The following is a 24,481-nucleotide window of genomic DNA, read 5'->3' on the forward strand; positions in this document are numbered from 1 at the left end:
CGCTGACTCAGTGACACTCACCTCAGAGATGGATCCAGCTCAGACCGAATCAGTGACGATCTTCTCAGAGATAGATCCAACTCAGACTGATTCAGTAACAGACTCACCTCAGACCCAACTCCCACTCTGACTCAGTGACAGACTCACCTCACAGACAGACCCAGCTCACATGCCGACTCAGTGACACTCATCTCAGAGATGGATCCAGCTCAGACCGAATCAGTGACGGTCTTCTCAGAGATAGACCCAACTCAGACTGATTCAGTAACAGACTCACCTCACAGACAGACCCAGCTCACATGCCGACTCAGTGACACTCATCTCAGAGATGGATCTAGCTCAGACCGAATCAGTGACGGTCTTCTCAGAGATAGACCCAACTCAGACTGATTCAGTAACAGACTCACCTCAGAGACAGACCCAACTCACACTCTGACTCAGTGACAGACTCACCTCAGAGACAGACCCAGCTCACACGCTGACTCAGTGACACTCACCTCAGAGATGGATCCAGCTCAGACCGAATCAGTGACGGTCTTCTCAGAGATAGATCCAACTCAGACTGATTCAGTAACAGACTCACCTCAGACCCAACTCACACTCTGACTCAGTGACAGATTCACCTCACAGACAGACCCAGCTCACACGCCGACTCAGTGACACTCATCTCAGAGATGGATCCAGCTCAGACCGAATCAGTGACGGTCTTCTCAGAGATAGACCCAACTCAGACTGATTCAGTAACAGACTCACCTCAGAGACAGACCCAGCTCAGACCGAATCAGTGACAGTCAGCTCAGAGACAGACCCAACTCACGTTCTGACTCAGTGACAGACTCACATGAGAGAGACCCAGCTCACGCGTCGACTCAGTGGCAGAATTGGTTCAATGACCAACCAAACTCAACTCAGTTCAGACTCAAAAAACAGATCCAGCTCAAATTCAGTTAAATGACTTGACTCACCTCCAACTGGGCGATGGCTTCAGCTCAGTTCCATGCTGAGCACAGAACAATTACAGACCTAACTCAAACTGCTAGCACTCAAGCAAGAGAGAGAGGGAATGCTACACAGCAGTGCAATTAAGAAGGCGTTTAAATTCTTCTGCTAATAGTGAAAACAAATGCAATCACGAGGACACTAGCATTTATTTATGATTTCAATCCTGTCAAAGGATGCTCTCAAAGTTTTCTTAATAAACTTTCATTTTATAGTTAATGCAATCGTACGTACAAAGACTGGGTCATTCAGGTGGAGCAGTATAGAACAAAACCAGTGGGCAAAATATGGATTCTGGTCCCCTACATAATGCACAATCCATGAGGACAAAGGGGGGGAGGGGGTTCCTGGATTTCCTGTTCCTAAATACACCCTTATCCATCTCCCATCAGCCCCCCCCCCCCCCAATCACAAACATACACATATGATTTAATTGGTGAAACTAAATCCCAGTATGACCAGTTTGACCTTACTCATCCTCTCTTACCATTCTGGACTTGGATGGTGTCCAACTGACTCCACCGCAGACGTGTGCTGTTACAACTACTGTACCCCTAGAGCATGAGAACAGACAAGTGTCTGCGGCCTGCACCTCCTTCCATTCCAAACACCTGTACAACCACACCAAAAATCTAAAATCCATGAGGGCGGGACCAGAGCTGAGAGAGGGAAGGGAAGGCTCCTGAAGCGCCAAGCAGCTCGCACGCTTTTCATTGCTGCCGCCTGCCGCTGCCTTTAACCCGACGAGGTAACTTTTAAAATTCAGAGGGAGGGGACTGGAACTCGGGCGGTTGGGGGGAGGCACGCCGCGCGGGGCCCTATGCGGTCGCCTCGCCCTAAGACAGGCCCTGCCCGCGGAAGTCCCACTGGAGCTGTAGGATTCCTGCTAACCCCATTCCCGTACAGCTCTCTATTCTGAGGTCCTTTTTCCCCTATTTTGCAGCTAAGTGAGCATATTTGTGGTTATTTGTCAGTGTTGGCATTTTAAGAAGGTTTTTTTTCCTCCTTTTTTGGGTATTTTGTACCATTTTTTAGAGGATGACCTAGTTGATACAACACATAACCCCAGCAGGTGAAATTTCTGACACAAATCGGGAGATGGGCGTCCTTCTCTGAAGGTCGCCCAAATCGGCATAATCGAAAGCCGATTTGGGGCGTCCTCAACTGCAGTCCGTCGCAGGGATGACCAAAATTCATGGAGGCGTCGGCACTGTACTGAAGGCGGGACTGGGGCGTGATTTAGAGATGGGTGTCCTCGGCTGATAATGGAAAAAAGAAGGGCGTCCCTAACGAGCATTTGTCCGACTTTACTTGGTCCATTTTTTTTTTCACGACCAAGCCTCAAAAAGGTGCCTCAACTGACCAGATGACCACCGGAGGGAATCGGGGATGACCTCCCCTTACTCCCCCAGTGGTCACCAACCCCGTCCCACCCAAAAAAAAAACCTTTAAAAATATTTTTTCCAGCCTCGATGCCAGCCTCAAATATCATACCCAGCTCCATGACAGCAGTATGCAGGTCCCTGGAGCAGTTTTTAGTGGGTGCAGTGCACGTCAAGCAGGTGGACCCAGGCCCATCCCCCCCCCACCTGTTACACTTGTGGTGGTAAATGTTGAGCCCTCCAAACCCCCCCAAAACCCACTGTACCCACATGTAGGTGCCCCCTTCACCCCTTAGGGCTATGATAGTGGTGTACAGTTGTGGGGAGTGGGTTTTGGGGGGGTTTGGAGGGCTCAGCACCGAAGGTAAGGGAGATATGCAGCTGGGAGCAATTTGTGAAGTCCACTGCAGTGTCCCCTAGGGTGCCCGGTTGGTGTCCTGGCATGTCAGGGGTACCAGTGCACTACGAATACTGGCTCCTCCCATGACCAAATAGCTTGGATTTGGTCGTTTTTGAGATGGGCGTCCTCGGTTTCCATTATCGCCGAAAACCGGGGACGACCATCTCTAAGGTTGACCTAAACTTCAAGATTTGGGCGTTCCCGACCGTATTATCGAAACAAAAGATGGACGCTCATCTTGTTTCGATAATACGGGTTGCCCCGCCCCTTTACGGGCCGTCCTGCGAGGACGCCCTCATGAAAACTTGGGCGCCCCCCGTTCGATTATGCCCCTCCAGGTGTAATTTTATCAAAGCCCTTGACGTGTGAAAAATCCTTAAGAAATTTACCCCATAGGTACAGCAGCACCGAACACACATATTTCAACATTGTGGCCAGTGTTTAAACACATCTGCCAACTGCCAGCACTAAAAATTAACCCCAATATCTTTCTCCAAGCCTTTTCCATTAGGAGACCGTGGCACACTGGTGGCAGTGCGGACCGCAGGGAAGTAGCAGCGGTGGTGGCAAGCATGCGCACACAAGCAGTCATCTTTACCCGTATATCTAGGCAGAGCAGGCAAATCTTCATCATCCTCGAATGCCGAATACCCTGATCCTACAACACAAAAAAAGGAGAAACTGCAAATAGAAAATAAATAATGCAAAAAAAAAAGACAAGAAAATATTTTTTGCAGTTATTTGCAGAAAGCATGCAAGGTTATAAATATTGAATGCAATCATTTATAGGCCATGGTCTTCGCTCCCAGTCCTTGGCTCAGGTTTTCAGGATATCCCTAATGAATATGCATAACTATATCAAAATGAGCTCTCGTTAATTTCTTGCAGATCTGCTATAATTCCTACCAAATAACTGCATTCAATTTAATTTCTATTTTTTACTTTAATCTTTATTCAAATTCTCACATTACAAATTTTTAATGTAAGAATTTGAATAAAAGATTAAAGTAAAAAATAGAAATTAAATTGAATGCAGTTATTTGGTAGGAATTATAATGAATATGCATGAGAGAAATTTGCAGGCAATGGAGGTAGTAAGCATGCTGATCTTTCTCATACATATTCATTAGGGATATCCTGAAAACCTGACCTGCTGGTGGCCCCTGGGGACCGGGAGTGATGAGCAATTATTGAAGCAATGCTTTGAGCTGAAGCAGCCGGGCTGATTATTTGCAGGCTAATGCCAGGCGTCATACAGAGAAGCTGCAGTGGAAAACATATTTGCCCGACAGGGAGAAGCTGCCGCCTTCTTCACTGGGGGGGAGGGGCATTAGCTGCCCCGCCTCATTTCTAGATTTGGAGGTCTGCTTTTCTTATTGGATGGACAAGACCGCACATTTCAGAATGTTGTTTGACCATGTTTGACCCTTAGCAAAACTTCTATCAAACCACAACCTCAACCCATACATATATGCTGACAACGTAACAATATATATCCCTTTCAAACAGGACACTAAAGAAATCCTTAACGAAATCCACCAAAGCCTACAAATCATGAACACCTGGGCTAATGCATTTCGATTGAAATTGAACGCAGAAAAAACTCAATGCCTGATACTCACCTCCCAATACAACACTAATGAATTCACCGCAATAAACACACCAAACCTAAACCTTCCAATCTCAGAAACCCTAAAGATCCTTGGAGTCACTATCGACCGCCATCTAACACTCGAAACCCACGCTAGCAACACAACCAAAAAGATGTTCTACTCCATGTGGAAACTGAAGAGAATAAGACCTTTCTTCCCAAGATCCGTCTTCCGCAACCTAGTGCAATCACTCGTACTCAGCCATCTTGACTATTGCAACTCACTATATGCAGGCTGCAAAGAGCAAATACTGAGGAAACTTCAAACAGCCCAGAACACAGCAGCCAGACTCATCTTCAGGAAACCAAAATATGAAAGTGCGAAACCACTACGAGAGAAGCTACACTGGCTCCCACTCAAGGAACGCATCACTTTCAAAGTATGCACAACTAGTCCACAAAATCATTAACGGTGAAGCCCCAGCCTACATGTCCGACTTAATAGACCTACCACCCAGAAATGCCAAAAGATCGTCTAGAACTTTCCTTAACCTCCATTTCCCAACTTGCAAAGGCATAAAATACAAAGTGATGCACGCATCAACTTTTTCCTATATGAGCACGCAATTCTGGAACAAACTACCGCGAAACCTAAGAACGACCTATGAACTAACCAACTTCCGCAAACTACTAAAGACTCATCTCTTTGAAAAAATCTATCAAAAGGATCAAAGCACATGAAGACCCCACACACTGTTGGCAACGCATTAACACATTCTCCTATTACACCTATCCCCATAATTCTAACATACCCAGCCTTTTTCTCCTCACTGTTATTCTTTCCCCTTATCGATACCTGGACATTGTCTCAACTCAACTCCTCATAATGTAACCATAATCATGTAATAACTTATTGTACTTCCATCATTACAATGTATCGTAAGCACATAATCATGTAATAACTTATTGTACTTCCATCGTTACAATGTATTGTAAGCCACACTGAGCCCGCAAATAGGTGGGAAAATGTGGGACACAAAAGCAATAAAATAAATAAATAAATGTCCCTTCCATTTCCCCCTGCACAGGACTTATAATGGCCCAACTTGCCCCATCAGTCCTTTATTGATACATTTATAACCCACCTTATCTACGTAATCTAAGCAAGTTACAATAAAACATCCATAATCTAGAAAAGTACAAAAACATAATATATGAAACAATTACATTTGAACATCATGTAAAATCCATCACGGTAATTAAGGTAATACATGCCATGTAAATATCCTTCAGCCTACCAATAGTATTTATCACCATCATTGAAAAGCCTGGCGAATAAAACAGGTCTTAAACTGAAGTTATTTGCCTTAGTTCTAGAGGGAGGTCGTTCCACATAGACTGCAATAAAAAAGCATGTGTGAACAGCCCTCCTCCAGATGAACCTATGAAGTGAGGGAAGGGCTAAAACCATTTTCCTTGGAATCTTAACATTCTGGATGGATGATACACTTTTACGCAGGTAGCAATGCACATAGGTAAATCATTATGCAGTGTTTTAAATACTCGTAATAAAATCTTAGATCAAATCCACCAAACAACTGGCAACGAACGAAGTTTTACAAGTTGAATTTCGAGCCGCTTGCTACGCCCATAGTAACGATTGAGGCAAACCACACAACAGGGCATTACCGTAATCCCAATGCCGCATCACTAGCTTTGCATTACACAGTAACATAGTAGATGATGGCAGAAAAAAGACCTGCGCAGTCCATCCAGTCTGGCCAACGAGATAAACTCACATGTGCTACTTTTTGTGTATACCTTATCTTGATTTGTACCTGTCCTTTTCCAGGCACAGACCGTATAAGTCTGCCCAGCACTATCCCCGCCTCCCAACCACCAGCCCCGCCTCCCACCACCGGTTCTGGCACAGACCGTATAAGTCTGCCCAGCACTATCCCTGCCTCCCACCACCGGCTCTGGCACAGAGCGTATAAGTCTGCCCAGCACTATCCCCGCCTCCCAACCACCAGCCCCGCCTCCCACCACCAGTTCTGGCACAGACCGTATAAGTCTGCCCAGCACTATCCCCGCCTCCCAACCACCAGCCCCGTCTCCCACCACCGGTTCTGGCACAGACCGTATAAGTCTGCTCAGCACTATCCCCGCCTCCAAACCATCAGTCCCGCCTCCCACCACCGGTTCTGGCACAGACCATATAAGTCTGCCCAGCACTATCCCCACCTCCCAACCACCAGCCCCGCCTCCCACCATCGGCTCTGGCACAGACCGTATAAGTCTGCCCAGCACCATCTCCGCCTCCCGCCACCGGCCCCGCCACCCAATCTCGTCCAAGCTCCCTAGGATCCATTCCTTCTGAGCAGGATTCCTTTATGTTTATCCCACGCATGTTTGAATTCCGTTACCATTTTCGTTTCCACCATTACATTACAAGATTGAAAATTTTTTTTATCTATGGATAATTTTCATCTTCGCACCTGAATCTAATTTTAAAGAAAACAGTTTTATAACAGCAGCAATTTGTGCTTTAAAAGAAGAAGAATCTAAAATCACACCCAGACTTTTAAATGAGTTTAGAATAGGAATGATTGGTCATACCTTCAAACTGGAAACTTGACAGAAATTTTATAAACTCAAATCCTGATAGCCAAAGAACTTGTGTCTTACCAGCTCATTTTCGAAAGAGATCGCCAGCCATCTTCCGACACAAATCGGGAGATGGCCGGCGATCTCCTGAACCCGGCCAAATCGGTATAATCGAAAGCCGATTTTGGCCGGGTTCAACTGCTTTCCGTCGCGGAGCCGGCAAAACATCAAGGGGGCGTGTCAGTAGGGTAGTGAAGGCGGGACGGGGGAGGGACGGGGGCGTGCTCACGAGATGGCTGGCTTCGCCCAATAATGAAAAAAAAAAAGCCAGGCTTGTAGAGCATTTTGCCGGCTGTACTTGGTCCCTTTTTTTTCACGACCAAGCTTCAAAAAGGAGCCCCAACTCACCAAATGACCACCGAAGGGAATCGGGGATGACCTCCCCCAGTGGTCAACCCCTCCCACCCAAAAAAAAAAAATTAAAAAACATTTTTTGCCAGCCTCTATGCCAGCCTGAAATGTCATACCCAGCTCCATGACAGCAGTATGCAGGTCCCTGGAGCAGTTTTTAGAGGGTGCAGTGCACTTCAGACAGGTGGACCCAGGTCCATCCCCCACCCCCTACCTGTTACACTTGTGGTGGTAAATGGGAGCCCTCCAAAAAAAACCAAAACCCACTGTACCCACATGTAGGTGCCTCCCTTCACTCATAAGGGCTATGGTAATGGTGTAAAGTTGTGGGGAGTGGGTTTTGGGGGGATTTGGAGGGCTCAGCACCCAAGGTAAGGGAGCTATGCACCAGGGAGCTATTTGTATATATTTTTTTTAATTTTTAGAAGTGCCCCCTAGGGTGCCCGGTTGGTGTCCTGGCATGTCAGGGGGACCAGTGCACTACAAATGCTGGCTCCTCCCACGACCAAATGCCTTGGATTTGGCCGGGTTTAAGATTGCCGGCAATATTTTCCATTATGGCCGAAAACCGATGTTGGTCATCTCAAACCCGGCGAACTCTGACATTTGGCTGGGCCCAATCGTATTAGCGAAAAAAAAGATGGCCGGCCATCTTTTTCGAAAACACGGTTGGCTCCGCCCACTTACGGATTCGGATGTGTTTCTAGTTGGTAGGTCGATCAAGTCTGTCATGTATCCCAGGGCTTCACTGTAGATAATTTTGTGAACCGGAGTGCAGATTTTGAAAGCAATGCGTTCTTTGATTGGGAGCCAGTGTAGTTTTTCCCGGAGGGGTTTTGCGCTTTGAAATTGCGTTTTTCCAAAGATAAACCTAGCTGCCTTATTTTGAGCGGTCTGAAGTTTCTTTAATGTTTGTTCTTTGCATCCCGCATAAATTCCATTGCAGTAGTCTAAATGGCTTAGTACCATTGATTGTATCAGGTTGCAAAATGATCTGCCTCAGTGTTAGTACTGCTAGATTTCTCAGCAGCTTTTGACACTGTGGATCATGATATCAGTCTAGCACAGTGGCGTTTCTTGGTCGGCTGCCACCCGAGGCAGTTCGCCAGTGCGCACCCCCACTCCGAATGCAGCACGACACCCCCCCCCCCCCGGCACATCACCTCCAAGAACCCCCTCCCCAACGGATGCATTCTTCTTACCTGCTGGGGTGCTGAGAGCAGCCGCGCGGCTGTCGGCTCCGCAGGTTCCCTGCTCCCTCTGCCCCAGAACAGGAAGTAACAGCAGAGGGAGCAGGAAACCAGCAGAGCCGACAGTCACGCGGCTGCTCCCTGCATCCCTCCTGTAGCGTGCACCAGGGGCGGACCGCCCCCACCGCCCCGCCCTCGGTAAGCCACTGTGCTAGCATGACTGACAGAAACAGGTATCAATGGTACAGTACTTGCCTGGTTCAGATTCTACCTATCAGACAGGCTACAATCCATAATGTTTGGCAGCAACTCATCACCACCATGGACACTGACCTGCGGGGGTACCACAAGGATCAATTCTGTCACCTATTCTGTTCAATATGTACCTCAAGCCACAAGCCGAGCAAATTCAGTCGATGGACACAGGATTACTGTAATGCACTCTATACTGGTCTGACTACTTTTGCACAGGTGGCCGATGACAGGTTTTTTTTAACACCAACCGCAGAATATTTTTACCCTTGGAAAAAATCCCCCACCTTTTTCCGGCAGATGGACAACTGTCTTTGACCACAAATGTTCTTTCTCACTTCTGCTTTTTTCATGCACCTGGTACACTAGGTTCTGAGCTATTTCTGTTTCAACTTGACAAATTATGCCAGCCAGAAACCTTTTATTAAAAAAGCTCTTTTGATTTCAATTAATTCTTGGCCTGTATTTCCCAGCAACCCTACTACCCAAGCCGGGTAGTAGGCCTCAGGCCTGTACTATATTTATACAAAAGGGTCTGAAACAAGCTCCCGTTGATTCAGAATGCTGCAGCAAGACAAATAGAAGGTTGTAAACGACTAGAGTTGCAAACTTCTTAGAGAAAACCCCAAAACCTGCCCTGCCCCATACTCCTCCCTTGCTCCACCCCAGGTCCCCTGCTACACCTTCCATCTTCCCAACGAAAAGATATCACCTTATTTTCCGTTTTTTGCTTTATTTTAATGTATTCACTTTTAAAGTTGACTAACATTGCTATCACACTACTTCACCCTACATTCAAAATTTTAAAAAAAATTCTACCTTTGTTGTCTGTTTATTTAATTTTTCTAACCATGTAGTGAATGTCCCAGTCTCTGGTCACTGCTTTCCTGTCTTTTCTTAGGTCTCTTTCCAGGGTCTCCTGTTCGTTTTCTTCTCTCTCCTCCTGTCTTCTTCACTTCCTCCACTACATCCATTTGTGACTGTGACACTGATCTTTTCCTTTCAACTTTCTTCTATTTTTCTGCCTCTCTATCCATTCAAATTTCATTCACTCTTACTATCCATTCTTCAATCTCCCTTTATTCACTGCATCCGCCTACAGCGTTCCATATCTTTCACTCTACCCGGGCCCTCTCATTCCTTTCCTCTTATTCCTCAGTCTCTCTTCTCCCCATTCAGCATTACCCCGTCTCTCTCTCTCTCTCTCTCTCTCCCTCACTTCACCCCATCCAGTATTATCCCCACCTCTCTTCTATGTCCCTCTTTCCTATCCAGCATTACCCCGTCTCTCTCTCCCTCACTTCACCCCATCCAGCATTATCCCCATCTCTCTTCTATGTCCCTCTTTCCTATCCAGCATTACCCCATCTCTCTCTCTCTCTCTCTTCCTTCATCTTTGATCCTGCAATGTCCCGTTTCTCTCTCCCTCTCTTCCCTCTCCCCCATCCCATCCATCCAGCAGCTCTCCTTTCTCTTTCTTCCCTCCTCCCTCCCGATCACCCTGTTTCTGTTTTCCGGGTCGGGCTGTATCCATTCTACTAGCGGGCTGCGGGATTTTGGGCGGCTTCTTCTTGCCCCGCCGGCGGTTTTTTCACCCGCCACAGTTTTTTTTCCTGCTGGTTTTCCGCGTCCGTGATGATGTCATTTGTATGCAAATGGACTCATTAATATTTATTAATGATGTCATTCATATGCAAATTAACTTTGTGCGGTTTGGGGCTGGTTTCGGGCGTGAACATTTTTTCCCATGTGGCAACACTGGGCAGGAGCAGAAGAGCTTGTTGGGGCACTAATGCAGGAAAATGATCCCAGGCTTCTTTGCCTGTAGAAACTTTTATTTTCTTCTGTTACTCTGTCTTATCTATCTACATGTTTCATCTTTGCTTACACCCTATACTGGCCTACTAAAATGTTTTATTGCGTTTTGTGTTGGCATTGTAACGTAGCACACTATGCAATGCAAAAAAAAACACCACAGGCCATTCAAGAATGGGCCTTTCAAGAGTCCTTTATTGCTAGACCTGACATGGGCCACATTTCAGCATTATATGCCTGCATCAGGGGTCAATAAGAATCAAGTCTATATAGAACAGTGAGCTGAAAGCTCAAGTAACCAGCAAACCAAATCTAAGTAGAACTGTGTAATCAACCTCACAAAATAACACTAAAAACTTTAACGCCATAATCACACCATACTGTTCTCTTCCGGTCTCACAAAACTTCAAAATTCTCGGAGTCACAATTGACCGAAACCTCACTCTTGATACCCACGTGAAAAACATGACGAAAAAGATGTTCTATACCATGTGGAAACTCAAAAGAGTAAAACCTTTCTTCCCGAGACACATCTTCCGTACCCTGGTACAGTCAATGGTAATTAGTCATCTGGACTACTGCAATGCACCCTACGCCGGGTGCAAAGAACAGACAATCAAAAAACTCCAAACTGCCCAGAATACGGCCGCCAGACTCATATTTGGAAAAACTAAATATGAAAGGGCAAAACCCTTAAGAGAGAAACTTCGCTGGCTCCCACTTAAGGAACGCATTGCGTTCAAGATCTGCACAATCGTACACAAAATCATTCACGCAGATGCCCCAACTTACATGCTAAACCTCGTAGACCTACCTCCCAGAAACGCCACAAGATCATCCCGCAAATTTCTCAACCTGCACTACCCCAGCTGCAAAGGACTTAAATACAAGATGATGCATGCCACTACCTTCTCTTACAAGAGCACGCAGATATGGAATGCATTACCTACAGACCTGAAAGCAATCAAAGAAACATCTATCTTCCGAAAATCTCTGAAAACATTCTTCTTCAACAAGGCCTACAATGAGAACCTATAACCTCACTAAGTCCACTCAACTATGAACGCACACCTTCTATAACTACCCTAACAACTCTCTTCCTTCTTCCCTCTCCCCTTCCTTAATCGCTACACATTACTAACTGTATCCGATATCTTGTTATGACAATGTTATCAAATCTATGTAAGCCACATTGAGCCTGCAAATAGGTGGGGGAATGTGGGATACAAATGCAATAAATAATAATAATAATAACACAACAAAAAAAATGTGTAATAGCATTCCAGCTTCCGAGTGTTGGAATGCTATTACACATTTGGACTAAAGGGCTATTTCCTGAGACAGGAGATAGAAAAGTGGGTATTACCCATAATCCTGTTCTCATGACCTACTGGATCAAAGGTTACTTGCCCTTACAGTTACAACAGCAGGTCACAGGGTGGCAGTATAACACAAACTATGGTTTATATATCTATAATAGGGGGCTTTCATCTCAAGGGAGCATTCCATCCAGTAATTGTAGTCTGGGATTCACTGGCAACTTCTAATCCACTACTGTAATGACACAGCAGCTCCAGTCCTTTAAAGCACGCTTTCTTATGTTGGCTCCGCTGTCCAACACTGTGTTGTTTGACCACACAACCACACATAACGCTTCTTCCCTTTTGATAAGGTTTTCCATATTATGTAAAGAGGATCCTCAAAATTATAGCCGATACACTGCAGTCAACAGGCAAATACAATTAGAGGACTGATGGCAGCCTCACTCATGCATATCCTATTATAGCTGTAGACTAAAATAACAATTTGTTTAAATATAGTCTTCTGAACGGAACCAAAGTTCACTTTTTGGAAGCAAAATGCTCTTTTTAGGCTAAAGAATGGATCCTAAGGAGCTTAGCCGAGATTGGGTGGCAGAGCCGGTGGCAGGAGGCGGGGATACTGCTGGGCAGACTTATACGGTCTGTACCAGAGCCGGTGGTGGGAGGAGGGGCTGGTGGTTGGAAGGCGGGGATAGTGCTGGGCAGACTTATACGGTCTGTACCAGAGCTGGTGGTGGGAGGAGGGGCTGGTGGTTGGAAGGCGGGGATAGTGCTGGGCAGACTTATACGGTCTGTGCCAGAGCCAGTGGTGGGAGAAGGGGCTGGTGGTTGGAAGGCAGGGATAGTGCTGGACAGACTTATACGGTCAATGCCAGAGCCGGTGGCAGGAGGTGGAGATGGTGCTGGGCAGACTTATATGGTCTGTGCCAGAACCGGTGGTGGGAGGCGGGGCTGGTGGTTGGGAGGCGGGGATAGTGCTGGGCAGACTTATACGGTCTGTGCCAGAGCCAGTGGTGGGAGGCGGGGCTGGTGGTTGGGAGGCGGGGATAGTGCTGGGCAGACTTATACGGTCTGTGCCAGAGCCAGTGGTGGGAGGCGGGGCTGGTGGTTGGGAGGCGGGGATAGTGCTGGGCAGACTTATACGGTCTGTGCCAGAGACAGTGGTGGGAGGCGGGGCTGGTGGTTGGGAGGCGGGGATAGTGCTGGGCAGACTTCTACGGTCTGTGCCCTAAAAAGGACAGGTACAAATCAAGGTAAGGTATACACAAAAAGTAGCACATGTGAGTTTATCTTGTTGGGCAGACTGGATGGACCATGCAGGTCTTTTTCTGCCGTCATCTACTATGTTACTATATATGTTAAAGAAAGTCATAATGCGTAACATAGTCAAATCCAGGCAGGCGCAGAAGCTTAAAACAAGGAGCAATCTGCCGAGGAACCGAGGCCAAATCAGCACTGACAACTGTCCCTTCATTTTAAAACGTATTTTGTAAAGAACAGACCATCAAGAAACTTCAAACAGCCCAGAACACCGAAGCCAGACTCATATTTGGAAAAAACAAAATATGAAAGTGCAAAACCCCTAAGAAAAAAATTACACTGGCTCCCACTTAAAGAACGTACCACGTTTAAGATCTGCACGATTGTTCATAAAATCATCTTTGGAGATGCCCCGACCTACAAGACAGACCTCGTGGACCTGCCACCTAGAAATGCTAAACAATCTTCCCGCACCTTTCTCAACCTACACTTCCCCAGCTGCAAATGATTAAAATACAAACTAACACATGCAACCAGCTTTTCTTACATGAGTACGCAGATGTGGAATGCACTACCAACTCACTTAAGAACGATAAACGAACTAAATAGCTTCCGAAAAGCTCTGAAAACCTCTCTCTTTAACAAGGCCTACCACGAGAACCCATAATTAACCACAACACAACACCTAAACACCTTCTATTCAGACTGTCTTACTCTACAACTCCTTGACCAGGTCCTCTTGCTCTCTCTAATTTCTTTGTAACACCAACTGTATTATTGACCCTGTTATGACGATGCCATAACAGACCTTTGTAAGCCACATTGAGCCTGCAAATAGGTGGGAAAATGTGGGATGTGTAACATAGTAGATGACGGCAGAAAAAGACCTGCCCGGTCCATCTAGTCTGCCCAACAAGATAAACTCATATGTGCTACTTCTTGTGTATACCTTACCTTGATTTGTATCTGCCATTTTCAGGACCCAGACCGTAGAAGTCTTGCCCAGCACTAGCCCCACCATCCAAACTCCAGCCCCGCCTCCCAATCTCGGCTAAGCTTCTGAAGACACAGACCGTAGAAGTCTTGCCTAGCACTAGCCCCACCATCCAAACACCAGCCCCGCCTCCCAATCTCGGTTAAGCTTCTGAGGATCCCTTCCTTCTACACAGGATTCCTTTATGTTTATCCCACGCATGCTTGAATTCCGCTACTGTTTTCATCAAGTGCAATAAATAAATAAAAATAAATATTTATATGGTGCCATAAGAGAAATTCTTGAATTAAAATACCACACTTGACCCATTAAATTGGCAAAAAATATGTAGCACGTAATGTTAACTGAGACGCTGTCAATCTTCCTCAACTATACGGACCTTGAAGCAGCGTTGCTCATTTGAGCTGGAGCGAAACGCTGGCCAGCGTCGGTCTGGGGATTGTTTAGAGTTGAAAATATGACTTCAGGACAGACGACTTCATTCAAGCTAAGTATTTCATCCTGGAGTGTTTGAGCCAAGTACTTTTTTGATGTGATACCTTAAGTTAGTGTGTTCTGGGTTGTGCATGTTCTGAAACTGAATTATTAGTATTGAAGATTTAACTGGAACAGGTTACTTGTCATTGTCCTCAGAATCAGCTGTCGATTCTCAAATTTAGGTCTAGTTACGTGGCAACTCCGCACTGAATCCTCCTTGTAGTATTTAGTCTGGGTGCAGCAACAATGAGGGCCCTGCTCTGTCCCCTTCTCCGTTTAGTTTCCTTGACCTGGGCAAACTCTGCGTGGCAGGGAGATGCTGGATACTGAGGGTAGGGGAAGGAAGATGGGAGATACTAGAAAAGAGGGGAAGGAGAGATGCTGGATGTCTAGAGAGAGAGGCGGGACATGAGGTTGTAGGGATGGGAAAGGAAGATGCTAGACTATAGGGGTAATATGGTCAATACAATAATTTAAGTCCAGTATTATGTGTGGAGGAGTGGCCTAGTGGTTAGGGTGGTGGACTTTGGTCCTGGGGAACTGGGGAACTGAGTTCAATTCCCACTTCAGGCACAGGCAGCTCCTTGTGACTCTGGGCAAGTCACTTAACCCTCCATTGCCCCATGTAAGCCGCATTGAGCCTGCCATGAGTGGGAAAGCACGGGGTACAAATGTAACAAAAATAAAATAGATACTATTGGAGATTCTACATGGAATGTTGCTATTCCACTAGTAACATTCCATCTAGAATCTCAAATAGTAGCAACAGTGGAGGAGTGGCCTAGTGGTTAGGGTGGTGGACTTTGGTCCTGGGGAACTGAGTTCGATTCCCACTTCAAGCACAGGTGGCTCCTTGTGACTCTGGGCAAGTCGCTTAACCCTCCATTGCCCCATGTAAGCTGCATTGAGCCTGCCATGAGTGGGAAAGTGAAGGGTACAAATGTAACAAAAATAAAATAGATACTATTGGAGATTCTACATGGAATGTTGCTCTATTCCACTAGCGTAGAAGGCTGTGCAGGCTTCTGTTTCTGTGAGTCTGACGTGCAGGACGTCAGACTCACAGAAGCAGAAGCCTGCGCGGCCACATTGGTGATCTGCAAGGGCCAACTTCTACATGGAATGTTGCTACTACTGGAGATTCTGGATTGAATGTTGCTACTATTGGAGATTCTACATGGAATGTTGCTATTCCACTAGCAACATTCCAAGTAGAAGGCTGCGCAGGCTTCTGTTTCTGTGAGTCTGACGTCCTGCACGTACGTGCAGGACGTCAGACTCACAGAAGCAGAAGCCTGCGCGGCCATGAGGAACTGAGTTTGATTCCCACTTCAGGCACAGGCAGCTCCTTGTGACTCTGGGCAAGTCACTTAACCCTCCATTGCCCCATGTAAGCCGCATTGAGCCTGCCATGAGTGGGAAAGCGCAGGGTACAAATGTAACAAAAATAAAATAGATACTATTGGAGATTCTACATGGAATGTTGCTATTCCACTAGCAACATTCCATGTAGAAGCCTGCGCGGCCACATTGGTGATCTGCAAGGGCCAACTTCTACATGGAATGTTGGAATAGCAACATTCCATGTAGAATCTCAAATAGTAGCAACAGTGGAGGAGTGGCCTAGTGGTTAGGGTGGTGGACTTTGGTCCTGAGGAACTGAGTTTGATTCCCACTTCAGGCACAGGCAGCAGCTCCTTGTGACTCTGGGCAAGTCACTTAACCCTCCATTGCCCCATGTAAGCCGCATTGAGCCTGCCATGAGTGGGAAAGTGCAGGGTACAAATGTAACAAAAACAAAATTTTGAGCTGGAGCGAAACGCTGGCCAGTGTCGGTCTGGGGATTGTTTAGAGTTGAAAATATGACTTCAGGACAGACGACTTCATTCAAGCTAAGTATTTCATCCTGGAGTGTTTGAGCCAAGTACTCTTTTGATGTGATACCTTAAGTTAGTGTGTTCTGGGTTGTGCATGTTCTGAAACTGAATTATTAGTATTGAAGATTTTGTTCTGCAATGATTTTTGAACATGAGGGAAGGTTTTTTTTCAGCCAATGATGAGGAACAGATCATATCGATCGCTTTTAGCTCTACAGACCGAAGAAGAAGCTGGCCTGGAGCTCTTTAAGGCTTTTTCTTTCCCTTTAACATTACGTGCTTTATTTTCACATATTTTTTGCCAATTTAGTGGGTCAAGTTTGGTTTTTCGTATTCAACAATTTTATTTTGAGTGATTCCACATCCACCTGGGTTGTTTTGTAGTGGATTCTAATCACCATAACAGAAATCACAAACAGGTGCAATGAATCCACTTTCCTAAACAGCGAAGTGGGATAGCTACATCATGCAAGTTTCCACGTTAGGAGTCACGGACCAAGAAAGGGATCTAGGTGTCGTCGTTGATGATACGTTGAAACCTTCTGCTCAGTGTTATTAGGAAAGGAATGGAAAACAAAAATGAGGATGTTATAATGCCTTCGTATCGCTCCATGGTGCGACCGCACCTCGAATATTGTGTTCAATTCTGGCCGCCGCATCTCAAAAAAGATATAGTGGAATTAGAAAAGGTAGAGAGAAGGGCGATGAAAATGATAGAGGGGATGGGACGACTTCCCTATGAGGAAAGGCTAAAGCGGCTAGGGCTCTTCAGCTTGGAGAAAAGGCGGCTGAGGGGAGATATGATAGAGGTCTATAAAATAATGAGTGGAGTTGAACGGGTAGATGTGAAGCGTTTGTTCACGCTTTCTAAAAATATTAGGACTAGGGGGCATGCGATGAAGCTACAATGTAGTAAATTTAAAACGAATCGGAGAAAGGTTTTCTTCACTCAACGTGTAATTAAACTCTGGAATTCGTTGCCAGAGACTGTGGTAAAGGCGGTTAGTTTAGCGGAGTTTTAAAATGGTTTGGACGGCGTCCTAAAGGAAAAGTCCATAGACGGTTATTAAATGGACTTGGGGAAAATCCACACTTTCTGGGGTAAGCAGTATAAAATGGGATCTTGCCAGGTATTTGTAACCTGGATTGGCCACTGTTGGAAACAGGATGTTGGGCTCGATGGACCTTTGGTCTTTCCCAGTATGGCAATACTTATGTACTTACTTATGCACATCATAAGTGATCATCGGAAGAGTTTATCATTATGTTGTTGAGTGCTGAGCCTGGCACAAACCAGATTGTACAGATCCATTTGTCAGTGATGGATGCTGCTCAACTTCCTTGATGATGTGACATGCTCAATGACTAGAGCTTTCGGGGCAAGTTGCATTGTATATGGACACGGCATCAAGACGGTCAGTCAAACTCAGGTTATGAAGAACATAAGCGTTGTCATACTGGGACAGACTGAAGGTTCATCAAGCCCAGTACCCAGGCCGTAAGTACCCTTAGATCACAAACCTATATCTTCTGTGGGATTGTCATTCTATAATCCTCATACCCAAACCTATATATATCCAACAGTCATACTAGATTGTTTCATATACTGGAACTAAATAGAAATAAGATGATACCTTTTTTTATTGGACTAACTTAATACATTTTTGATGGTCTTTTGAAGGTAACCCTTCTTCTTGCAATCAGAAATAAGCAAAGGTTGACAATTATCAGGGATTAACATATTTTGATACTTGTCAACATTTGCGTATTTCTGATCTGAAGAAGGGTTACCTTCAAAAGACCATCAAAAATGTATTAAGTTAGTCCAATAAAAAAAGGTATCATCTTATTTTTTTCTATGTTTTGATTTATTTCTGTTTATTCCCTTTAAAAGTGCACTAACGCAGCTACTACATCACTTTGCCTTTAATATACTCTTGGCTATAGCTATACATCTCATAGTTTTACACTGGAAAGACAACTCAAAGCTTCACTTTAATGAATGGTGGTCTCACATCTGTGCAATCAGGAAATATGAATCTTTGAATGCTCGTCAAACTCATAACATAACTCATGTTCAAAAGACTTGGAGCAGCACTTTCGGTACGACGTCGAAGTCTGACTTTGGACGTTTTGCAAAAAAAAAAAAACATCTAAAATCTGAATAGGAAAGAAGGTCATTTTCAAAAAAGAAAAACGTCTACCTTTTTTTTTTTTCGAAAACACTGTTTTGAACAAGGTTTTGTGATTTGGACGCAAAATCAAGCCATTAGGATGTAGGAGGAGCCAGCATTTTTAGTACGCTGGTCCCCCTGACATCCCAGGACAGCAATAGGGCACCCTAGGGGGCACTGCAGTGGACTTCATTAAATGCTCCCAGTTACACATCTCACTATTGTTCTGCTGAGCCCCCCCCAAAACCCACTACTCCCAACTGTACACCACTATCATTGCCCTTACCCGTGAAGGGGGCACCTATATGTGGGTACAGTGGGTTTCTGGTGAGTTTTGGAGGGCTCACTGTTTCCTCCACAAGTGTAACAGGTAGGGGGGAGGTAGGAGCCTGGGTCCACCTGTCTGCAGTACACTGCACCCAACACTAGACTACTCCAGGGTCCTGCATGCTGTTCTAATGGACCTGAGTATAACATCTGAGGCTGGCAAGTAATGTTTTTTAATCACATTTTCAGGGGGTGGGAGGGGGTTAGTGACCAGTGGGGGAGTAAGGGGAGGTCATCCCTGATTCCGTCCAGTGGTCATTTAGGGCACCTTTTTATGCCTTATTCGTTATAAAAAGAGGTCTAGCTCAAACCATCTTAGTTTTAGTCCTGGACAGTTTTGTTTCGTTCCATTATGGCTGAAAACTGTCCAAGTGTTAGGAACGCCCAGATCCCGCCTTTAACACGCCCCCTTGTGATTTGAATGCACTTCTAACAGACTTCATAGAAAAAAACATGTAAAAACTGGTTTTGAAAATACCAATTTGGATGTTTTTGTGAGGAAAGCATCCAAATGCAGATTCACGGCACTTTTTGAATGTTTTTCTCTTTTGAAAATGAGCTCCTTGGTCTCCTTTGGCTGTGGACTGTAATAGTTTGCACTTTAACGTGTGACATCTATACGCCTGCTCAGATCTGATTTGGTGATGTGATTACAATTTGTTTCATAACCTGTTTAAGTTGTGTGTTATACTTTCCAAAATCTAATAAAAATATTTTGGGGGTGGGGGGTAAAAAGGTCTTATGGTAACCCTACCCTGGCACTACCGCCCAAAACACAGCAGCCACTCATTTTTGGTAAATCACGATTCGAAAAGCGCAACACCACTTCGAGAAAAGCTTCACTGGCTCCCTATCAAGGAAAGAATCAACTTCAAAGCCCACACAATGATCCACAAGATCCTCAAAGGTGAATCCCCAAGCTACATGCCCAATTTGATTGATCTTCCAGCCAGGAACTGGTACAAATCTTCTCGAACATATCTCAATCTTCATCTCCCCAACTGCAAAGGTCTCAAATACAAAACCTATAATGCATCCAACTTCTCCGTTACAGGCAGCCAACTTTGGAACGCCTTACCTAGACTTATCCGGAAAACCAATGAACACCTGCCCTTCCGCAAGCTGCTGAAGACATACCTCTTTAAACAAGCCTACCCAAACGACCCTACTTAATTCTAGTATCCAGTCCATAACACCAAGACTGCCCACATCCCACTCTACACAGCTGTGTTATCTCTGTGATACATTATATCATACTTTGTATTATCTCTGTGATACATTGCTACATACTTTGTATTGTCTCTCTTGATACCTTGTTCCATACTCTGTAAGCCGCACTGAACCTGCTATTAGCGGGAAAGAGCGGGGTATAAATGCTACAAATAAATAAATAAATATTGTGGAAGTGGTCTGTAAGAATATTCAGCACCGCTACCCAGGGCCAGCCCAAGGCATGTGCCCCCCCCCCCCCCGGGTGTTTTAGCTGGTCATGGCGACTTTCCAAGCCCAGCAGCGGCAGCGATTCCCATATCCTGCCCTGCTGCTGCCAACACCCGCCTCTTCCCTTTACTGCGGCTGCCTGAAGTAACTTCCTGTCTCGCTTAGGCAGCCGCAGTAAAGGGGACAGGCGGGTGCCGGTAGTGGCAGGGCAGCATATGGGAATCGCGGCCGGGCTTGGAAAGTTGCCAAAACCAGGTAAAACACCACAAAGCCCCCCCCCCTCCCCGAGATGTTGCTCCTAAAGCGTGCCGCCCGAGGCCCCCGCCTCAGGTGACCTAATGGTCGGCCCGCCCCTGCCGCTACCAGTATAATGCTACTGAATAGCATGGCAAAAACCTCTTTCCCTTGCATTCTAGAACACGTGTTGGAAACCTTTGTAAAGATGTGCTTTTTTTTTTTTTTTTTAGAGTACACACACCCCAAGGCAGAGTGGAGGAGTGGCCTAGTGGTTAGGGTGGTGGACTTTGGTCCTGGGGAACTGAGGAACTGAGTTGGATTCCCACTTCAGGCACAGGCAGCTCCTTGTGACTCTGGGCAAGTCACTTAACCCTCTATTGCCCCATGTAAGCTGCATTGAGCCTGCCATGAGTGGGAAAGCGCAGGGTACAAATGTAACAAAAATATATATATATCACAATACTCCATTTGAATACATAGACATATGGGAATCCAAGATGGGTAAAGGCCCTAAGGCCAGACACAGATGATTTGCTGTGTCAAAAAGTTCTTTCTGTTTCCCAACACAAGTCCTGGCCTGTCTTCTTTCAGCCACTTGGCAGTCGATTTGAAACACAACTGTTGCTTGTGTTGGCACAGGGTACGGCTGCGGTTGAAAAGCAGGACGAGCAAAGAGCACCGGGCAGCTAATTAGCTGAAGTGGGACCTGAGGTTATCCTGCTAAATTACAGAGTAACCCAAGAGCTTCTGCTAACAACAAACCACAGTATCCATCCCAAATGCAATGTCTAAAATTATACTTAAAATATTCACACCTGTGGGACAGATGAGTATCTAGCGATCACAGAAAAGATGTAAAGCACAGCTCGGTAATGATTCTAAAGCATTATTGGTTTGAAAAGACTCCCAAAACTGGCTCACTATCTTGGTATCTCTCGTCTTTCATCATCTGTTGATTAAGGTGGAGTAGTGTGATCTGGACTCGTGAAGTTCACTCCCTTTATAATCATGCCCCCCCCCCCCCCCCACCATGTTCCACAGCAGAATTAACCAGTCCCCCCAGAAAAGCTGCAGTAAACAGGGGGTTGAGACAAAAATTCAATGGCAGCAACATTATAGGCTGCCCTTCTCTATCCCACTGAAATCCTCTCACGCCACCTAGGGGCTTGGAGGACAGTGGCGGTATAATGCATTTGGCCATATCCCTTCCTCTCCTAGTCCTAGGTGGTGCCTGGCGTCTAAAAAAACACAAAACAGATAGAGAGGGAAATACAGCATACATAGAAAGTATACAGACAAAAGAGCAGCACTGGGCCTCCAAGACTGGGACAACTGTAATTCTTTATTTATCAAGTGACCCGACACGGGCCGTGTTTCGGCGTTAGGCAACGCCTGCCTCAGGGGTCAAAGTGTAGTACTGTAGTATCCAAGTTGTATAGGTTCTGTTCCTATATGATGAAATTGAGATACAATGAAAGTGTAGTACTGCAGTGTACAAGTTGTATAGGTTCAGTGCCCCAAGTATATAACAACGGTTATAAGTCGCCGCACTTTCGAGGATTGAGCTCTATGTAGAGCCTTCTCGTCTGCACTCGTGTCATCATATAGGAACAGAACCTATACAACTTGTATACTACAGTACTACACTTTGACCCCTGGGGCAGGCGTTGCCTAACTCCGAAACACGGCCCGTGTCGGGTCACTTGATAAATAAAGAATTACAGTTGTCCCAGTCTTGGAGGCCCAGTGCTGCTCTTTTGTCTATCTAAAAAAACACAAAATGAGGAGGTTGCAGCCCAATGTGTTGTAATGCATCTGTCCTCCGAGAACTGAATAATGGGGGAAGGCTAGTGATGGCATCAGGAAGGGGGGTCATGAGGGTGATGGTAGCGTGGGAGGAGGGAGAAGAAAGTGACTGGGCAACTGTAAGAGATGACAATGGTCCACGGGGAGGTTGTTGAGGGTGTCTGGGGAGCAGCAAATGCGTGAGGGGATCATAAGATTACAGGGTAGGGGAGTATAAGGGGGAAACGTGACTGCAGAAAAATCCAGGGATTAAAAAGCTGAAGAACAGTTCAGGGGCTCAGATGGGGTGTGGCTTAAATAGAGGAAAGGAAGGAGGAGTCTGAGCAAAGAGTGATAGGATCCAACAGGATGTGGACAATCAGAAGGCGTGAAGGAGGATAGAGCAAGTCAGAAGATTTGAGGTGGGGAATGAGGATCGGAGGTGGTGCTGTACTGTGTGACTTGAGATTGATGGTGGCAGATGGGGACAGAGTGGGGAGATCAGGGGGGCTCCAGAAATTGAGTGAGGAGATGAGAAGTAGAGGAGGATCATTTCTTTCCCCTCCATGATGCCCCTCCCTCTCTTTCTTGTGCTCCATGACTCTATCTATCCTCCCTTCCTCCCTTTCCCCCTAAACCTCCATCCGTCCTTCCACCCCTATCCCTCTGCCCATCTTGCCCGAGATCCTTTCTCTACTTCCTTCCCCTGAGATTCCCACTCCCTCCATTCTCCACATCCCTTCCCTTATTCATCATCCCCTGGATCCCTTCCAGCATCATTCACCGACATCCTTTTCCCCTAAAAGAAGGCCAAATAAATAGATTGGATATTTATTTATTTATTTATTGCTTGCATTTGTATCCCACATTATCCCACCTATTTGCAGGCTCAATGTGGCTTACGTAGTTTTGTTAGCATTGTCATTGCCGGGTGTCAGTTGCATTTAATATGGTGCAGAGGTTAAATAAGGGTAGAACGAGGAAGGAAAGGATTGATTAAGGTAGTTATATTAGGTGAGCTATCTTGACTGAGTGGGTTGTCGGGTGAATTAGTGTGGCTATTAGTTCTCATTGTATGCCTTGTTGAAGAGATATGTCTTCAGAGATTTGCATATATAAGAAATGCTAGAGAAAGACATTTTCAAAAATGTTTTTAAAAACTGCACAGCTTAATACGCAAATATATGCAAATCTATTAGATGCAGAGGAGTGGGTACATTTGGATAACATACTGGGTGAAATGTAAAGTTTAAGTTACTATGTTCAGGGGAAGGGAAGGGAGTTAGTTTGGGTGGGAAAAGGAGGGAGGGGGGAGGGGAATAAACAGATCAAGGAAGGGAGGAGGGGGGGATAAAAACGGAGAGTGGGTAGGTTGAAAAGAGAACTATGCACCCATATATGTAAATGTTGACTTTGGAGGAATAATGTTCAATAAGGAATGTAATACGTGTTCAGTATTTTGTGGTGTTATGCTTGTTAAGCTCTCAATAAAAACTTTAAAATTGAAAAAAAAATATATGCAAATCTTTGAAAACGTGCCACATAATTGCTACAGAATTTGAAAACACTTGCCACTGGATCTTGAAAAATCTGCCACATTAAACAGGGGGCTGTGCTTAAAATACAGCAGTTTCTATCTCTCTCCCTCCCCTCCCCCAAATCTTCATTTCTCAAATTCAAATTCAAGAGCCTTCATTATCTTGACAGCTTGTACATGTGTTGCCAAAGTAATACATCTGTGGTAGGAGAAAAAACTTGCAAAAGTACAGAACAGTAAGAGACATCTGGTGATGTTTAGAATTCTCTCTCTCTCTCTCAAGACACTACTTCTTACCAGATATGTTCCACTAGAATCTATAACATTGCATCTCTCTTCTTTCTGAACCACCTGCTCCTGCCACAACCCAGTCTCTCTCTCTCTTAGGTACCAGCCTTTCTTCC

The 24,481-nt window shown here is 45.5% G+C and overlaps 1 protein-coding gene across 3 annotated transcripts in view; it reads right to left on the bottom strand.

The window, feature by feature from the left end:
- Nucleotides 1–24,481, bottom strand: part of SRPX (sushi repeat containing protein X-linked) — a 101,797-nt gene that overhangs the window by 34,636 nt on the left and 42,680 nt on the right. The window contains exon 2 of one of the 3 annotated variants that reach the window (XM_030202326.1): nucleotides 3,380–3,439. The exons of 1 other annotated variant lie outside the window; for it this stretch is intronic. In XM_030202326.1, the coding sequence (XP_030058186.1) occupies nucleotides 3,380–3,439 (60 nt within the window). Of the gene's footprint in view, nucleotides 1–3,379; nucleotides 3,463–24,481 lie in introns of all 3 variants that reach the window. One more of the 3 variants, XM_030202328.1, reaches the window with a different exon arrangement.

Source organism: Microcaecilia unicolor, chromosome 4, assembly GCF_901765095.1.
Source record: "Microcaecilia unicolor chromosome 4, aMicUni1.1, whole genome shotgun sequence".
In the NCBI taxonomy this organism is placed as follows: Eukaryota; Metazoa; Chordata; class Amphibia; order Gymnophiona; family Siphonopidae; genus Microcaecilia; species Microcaecilia unicolor.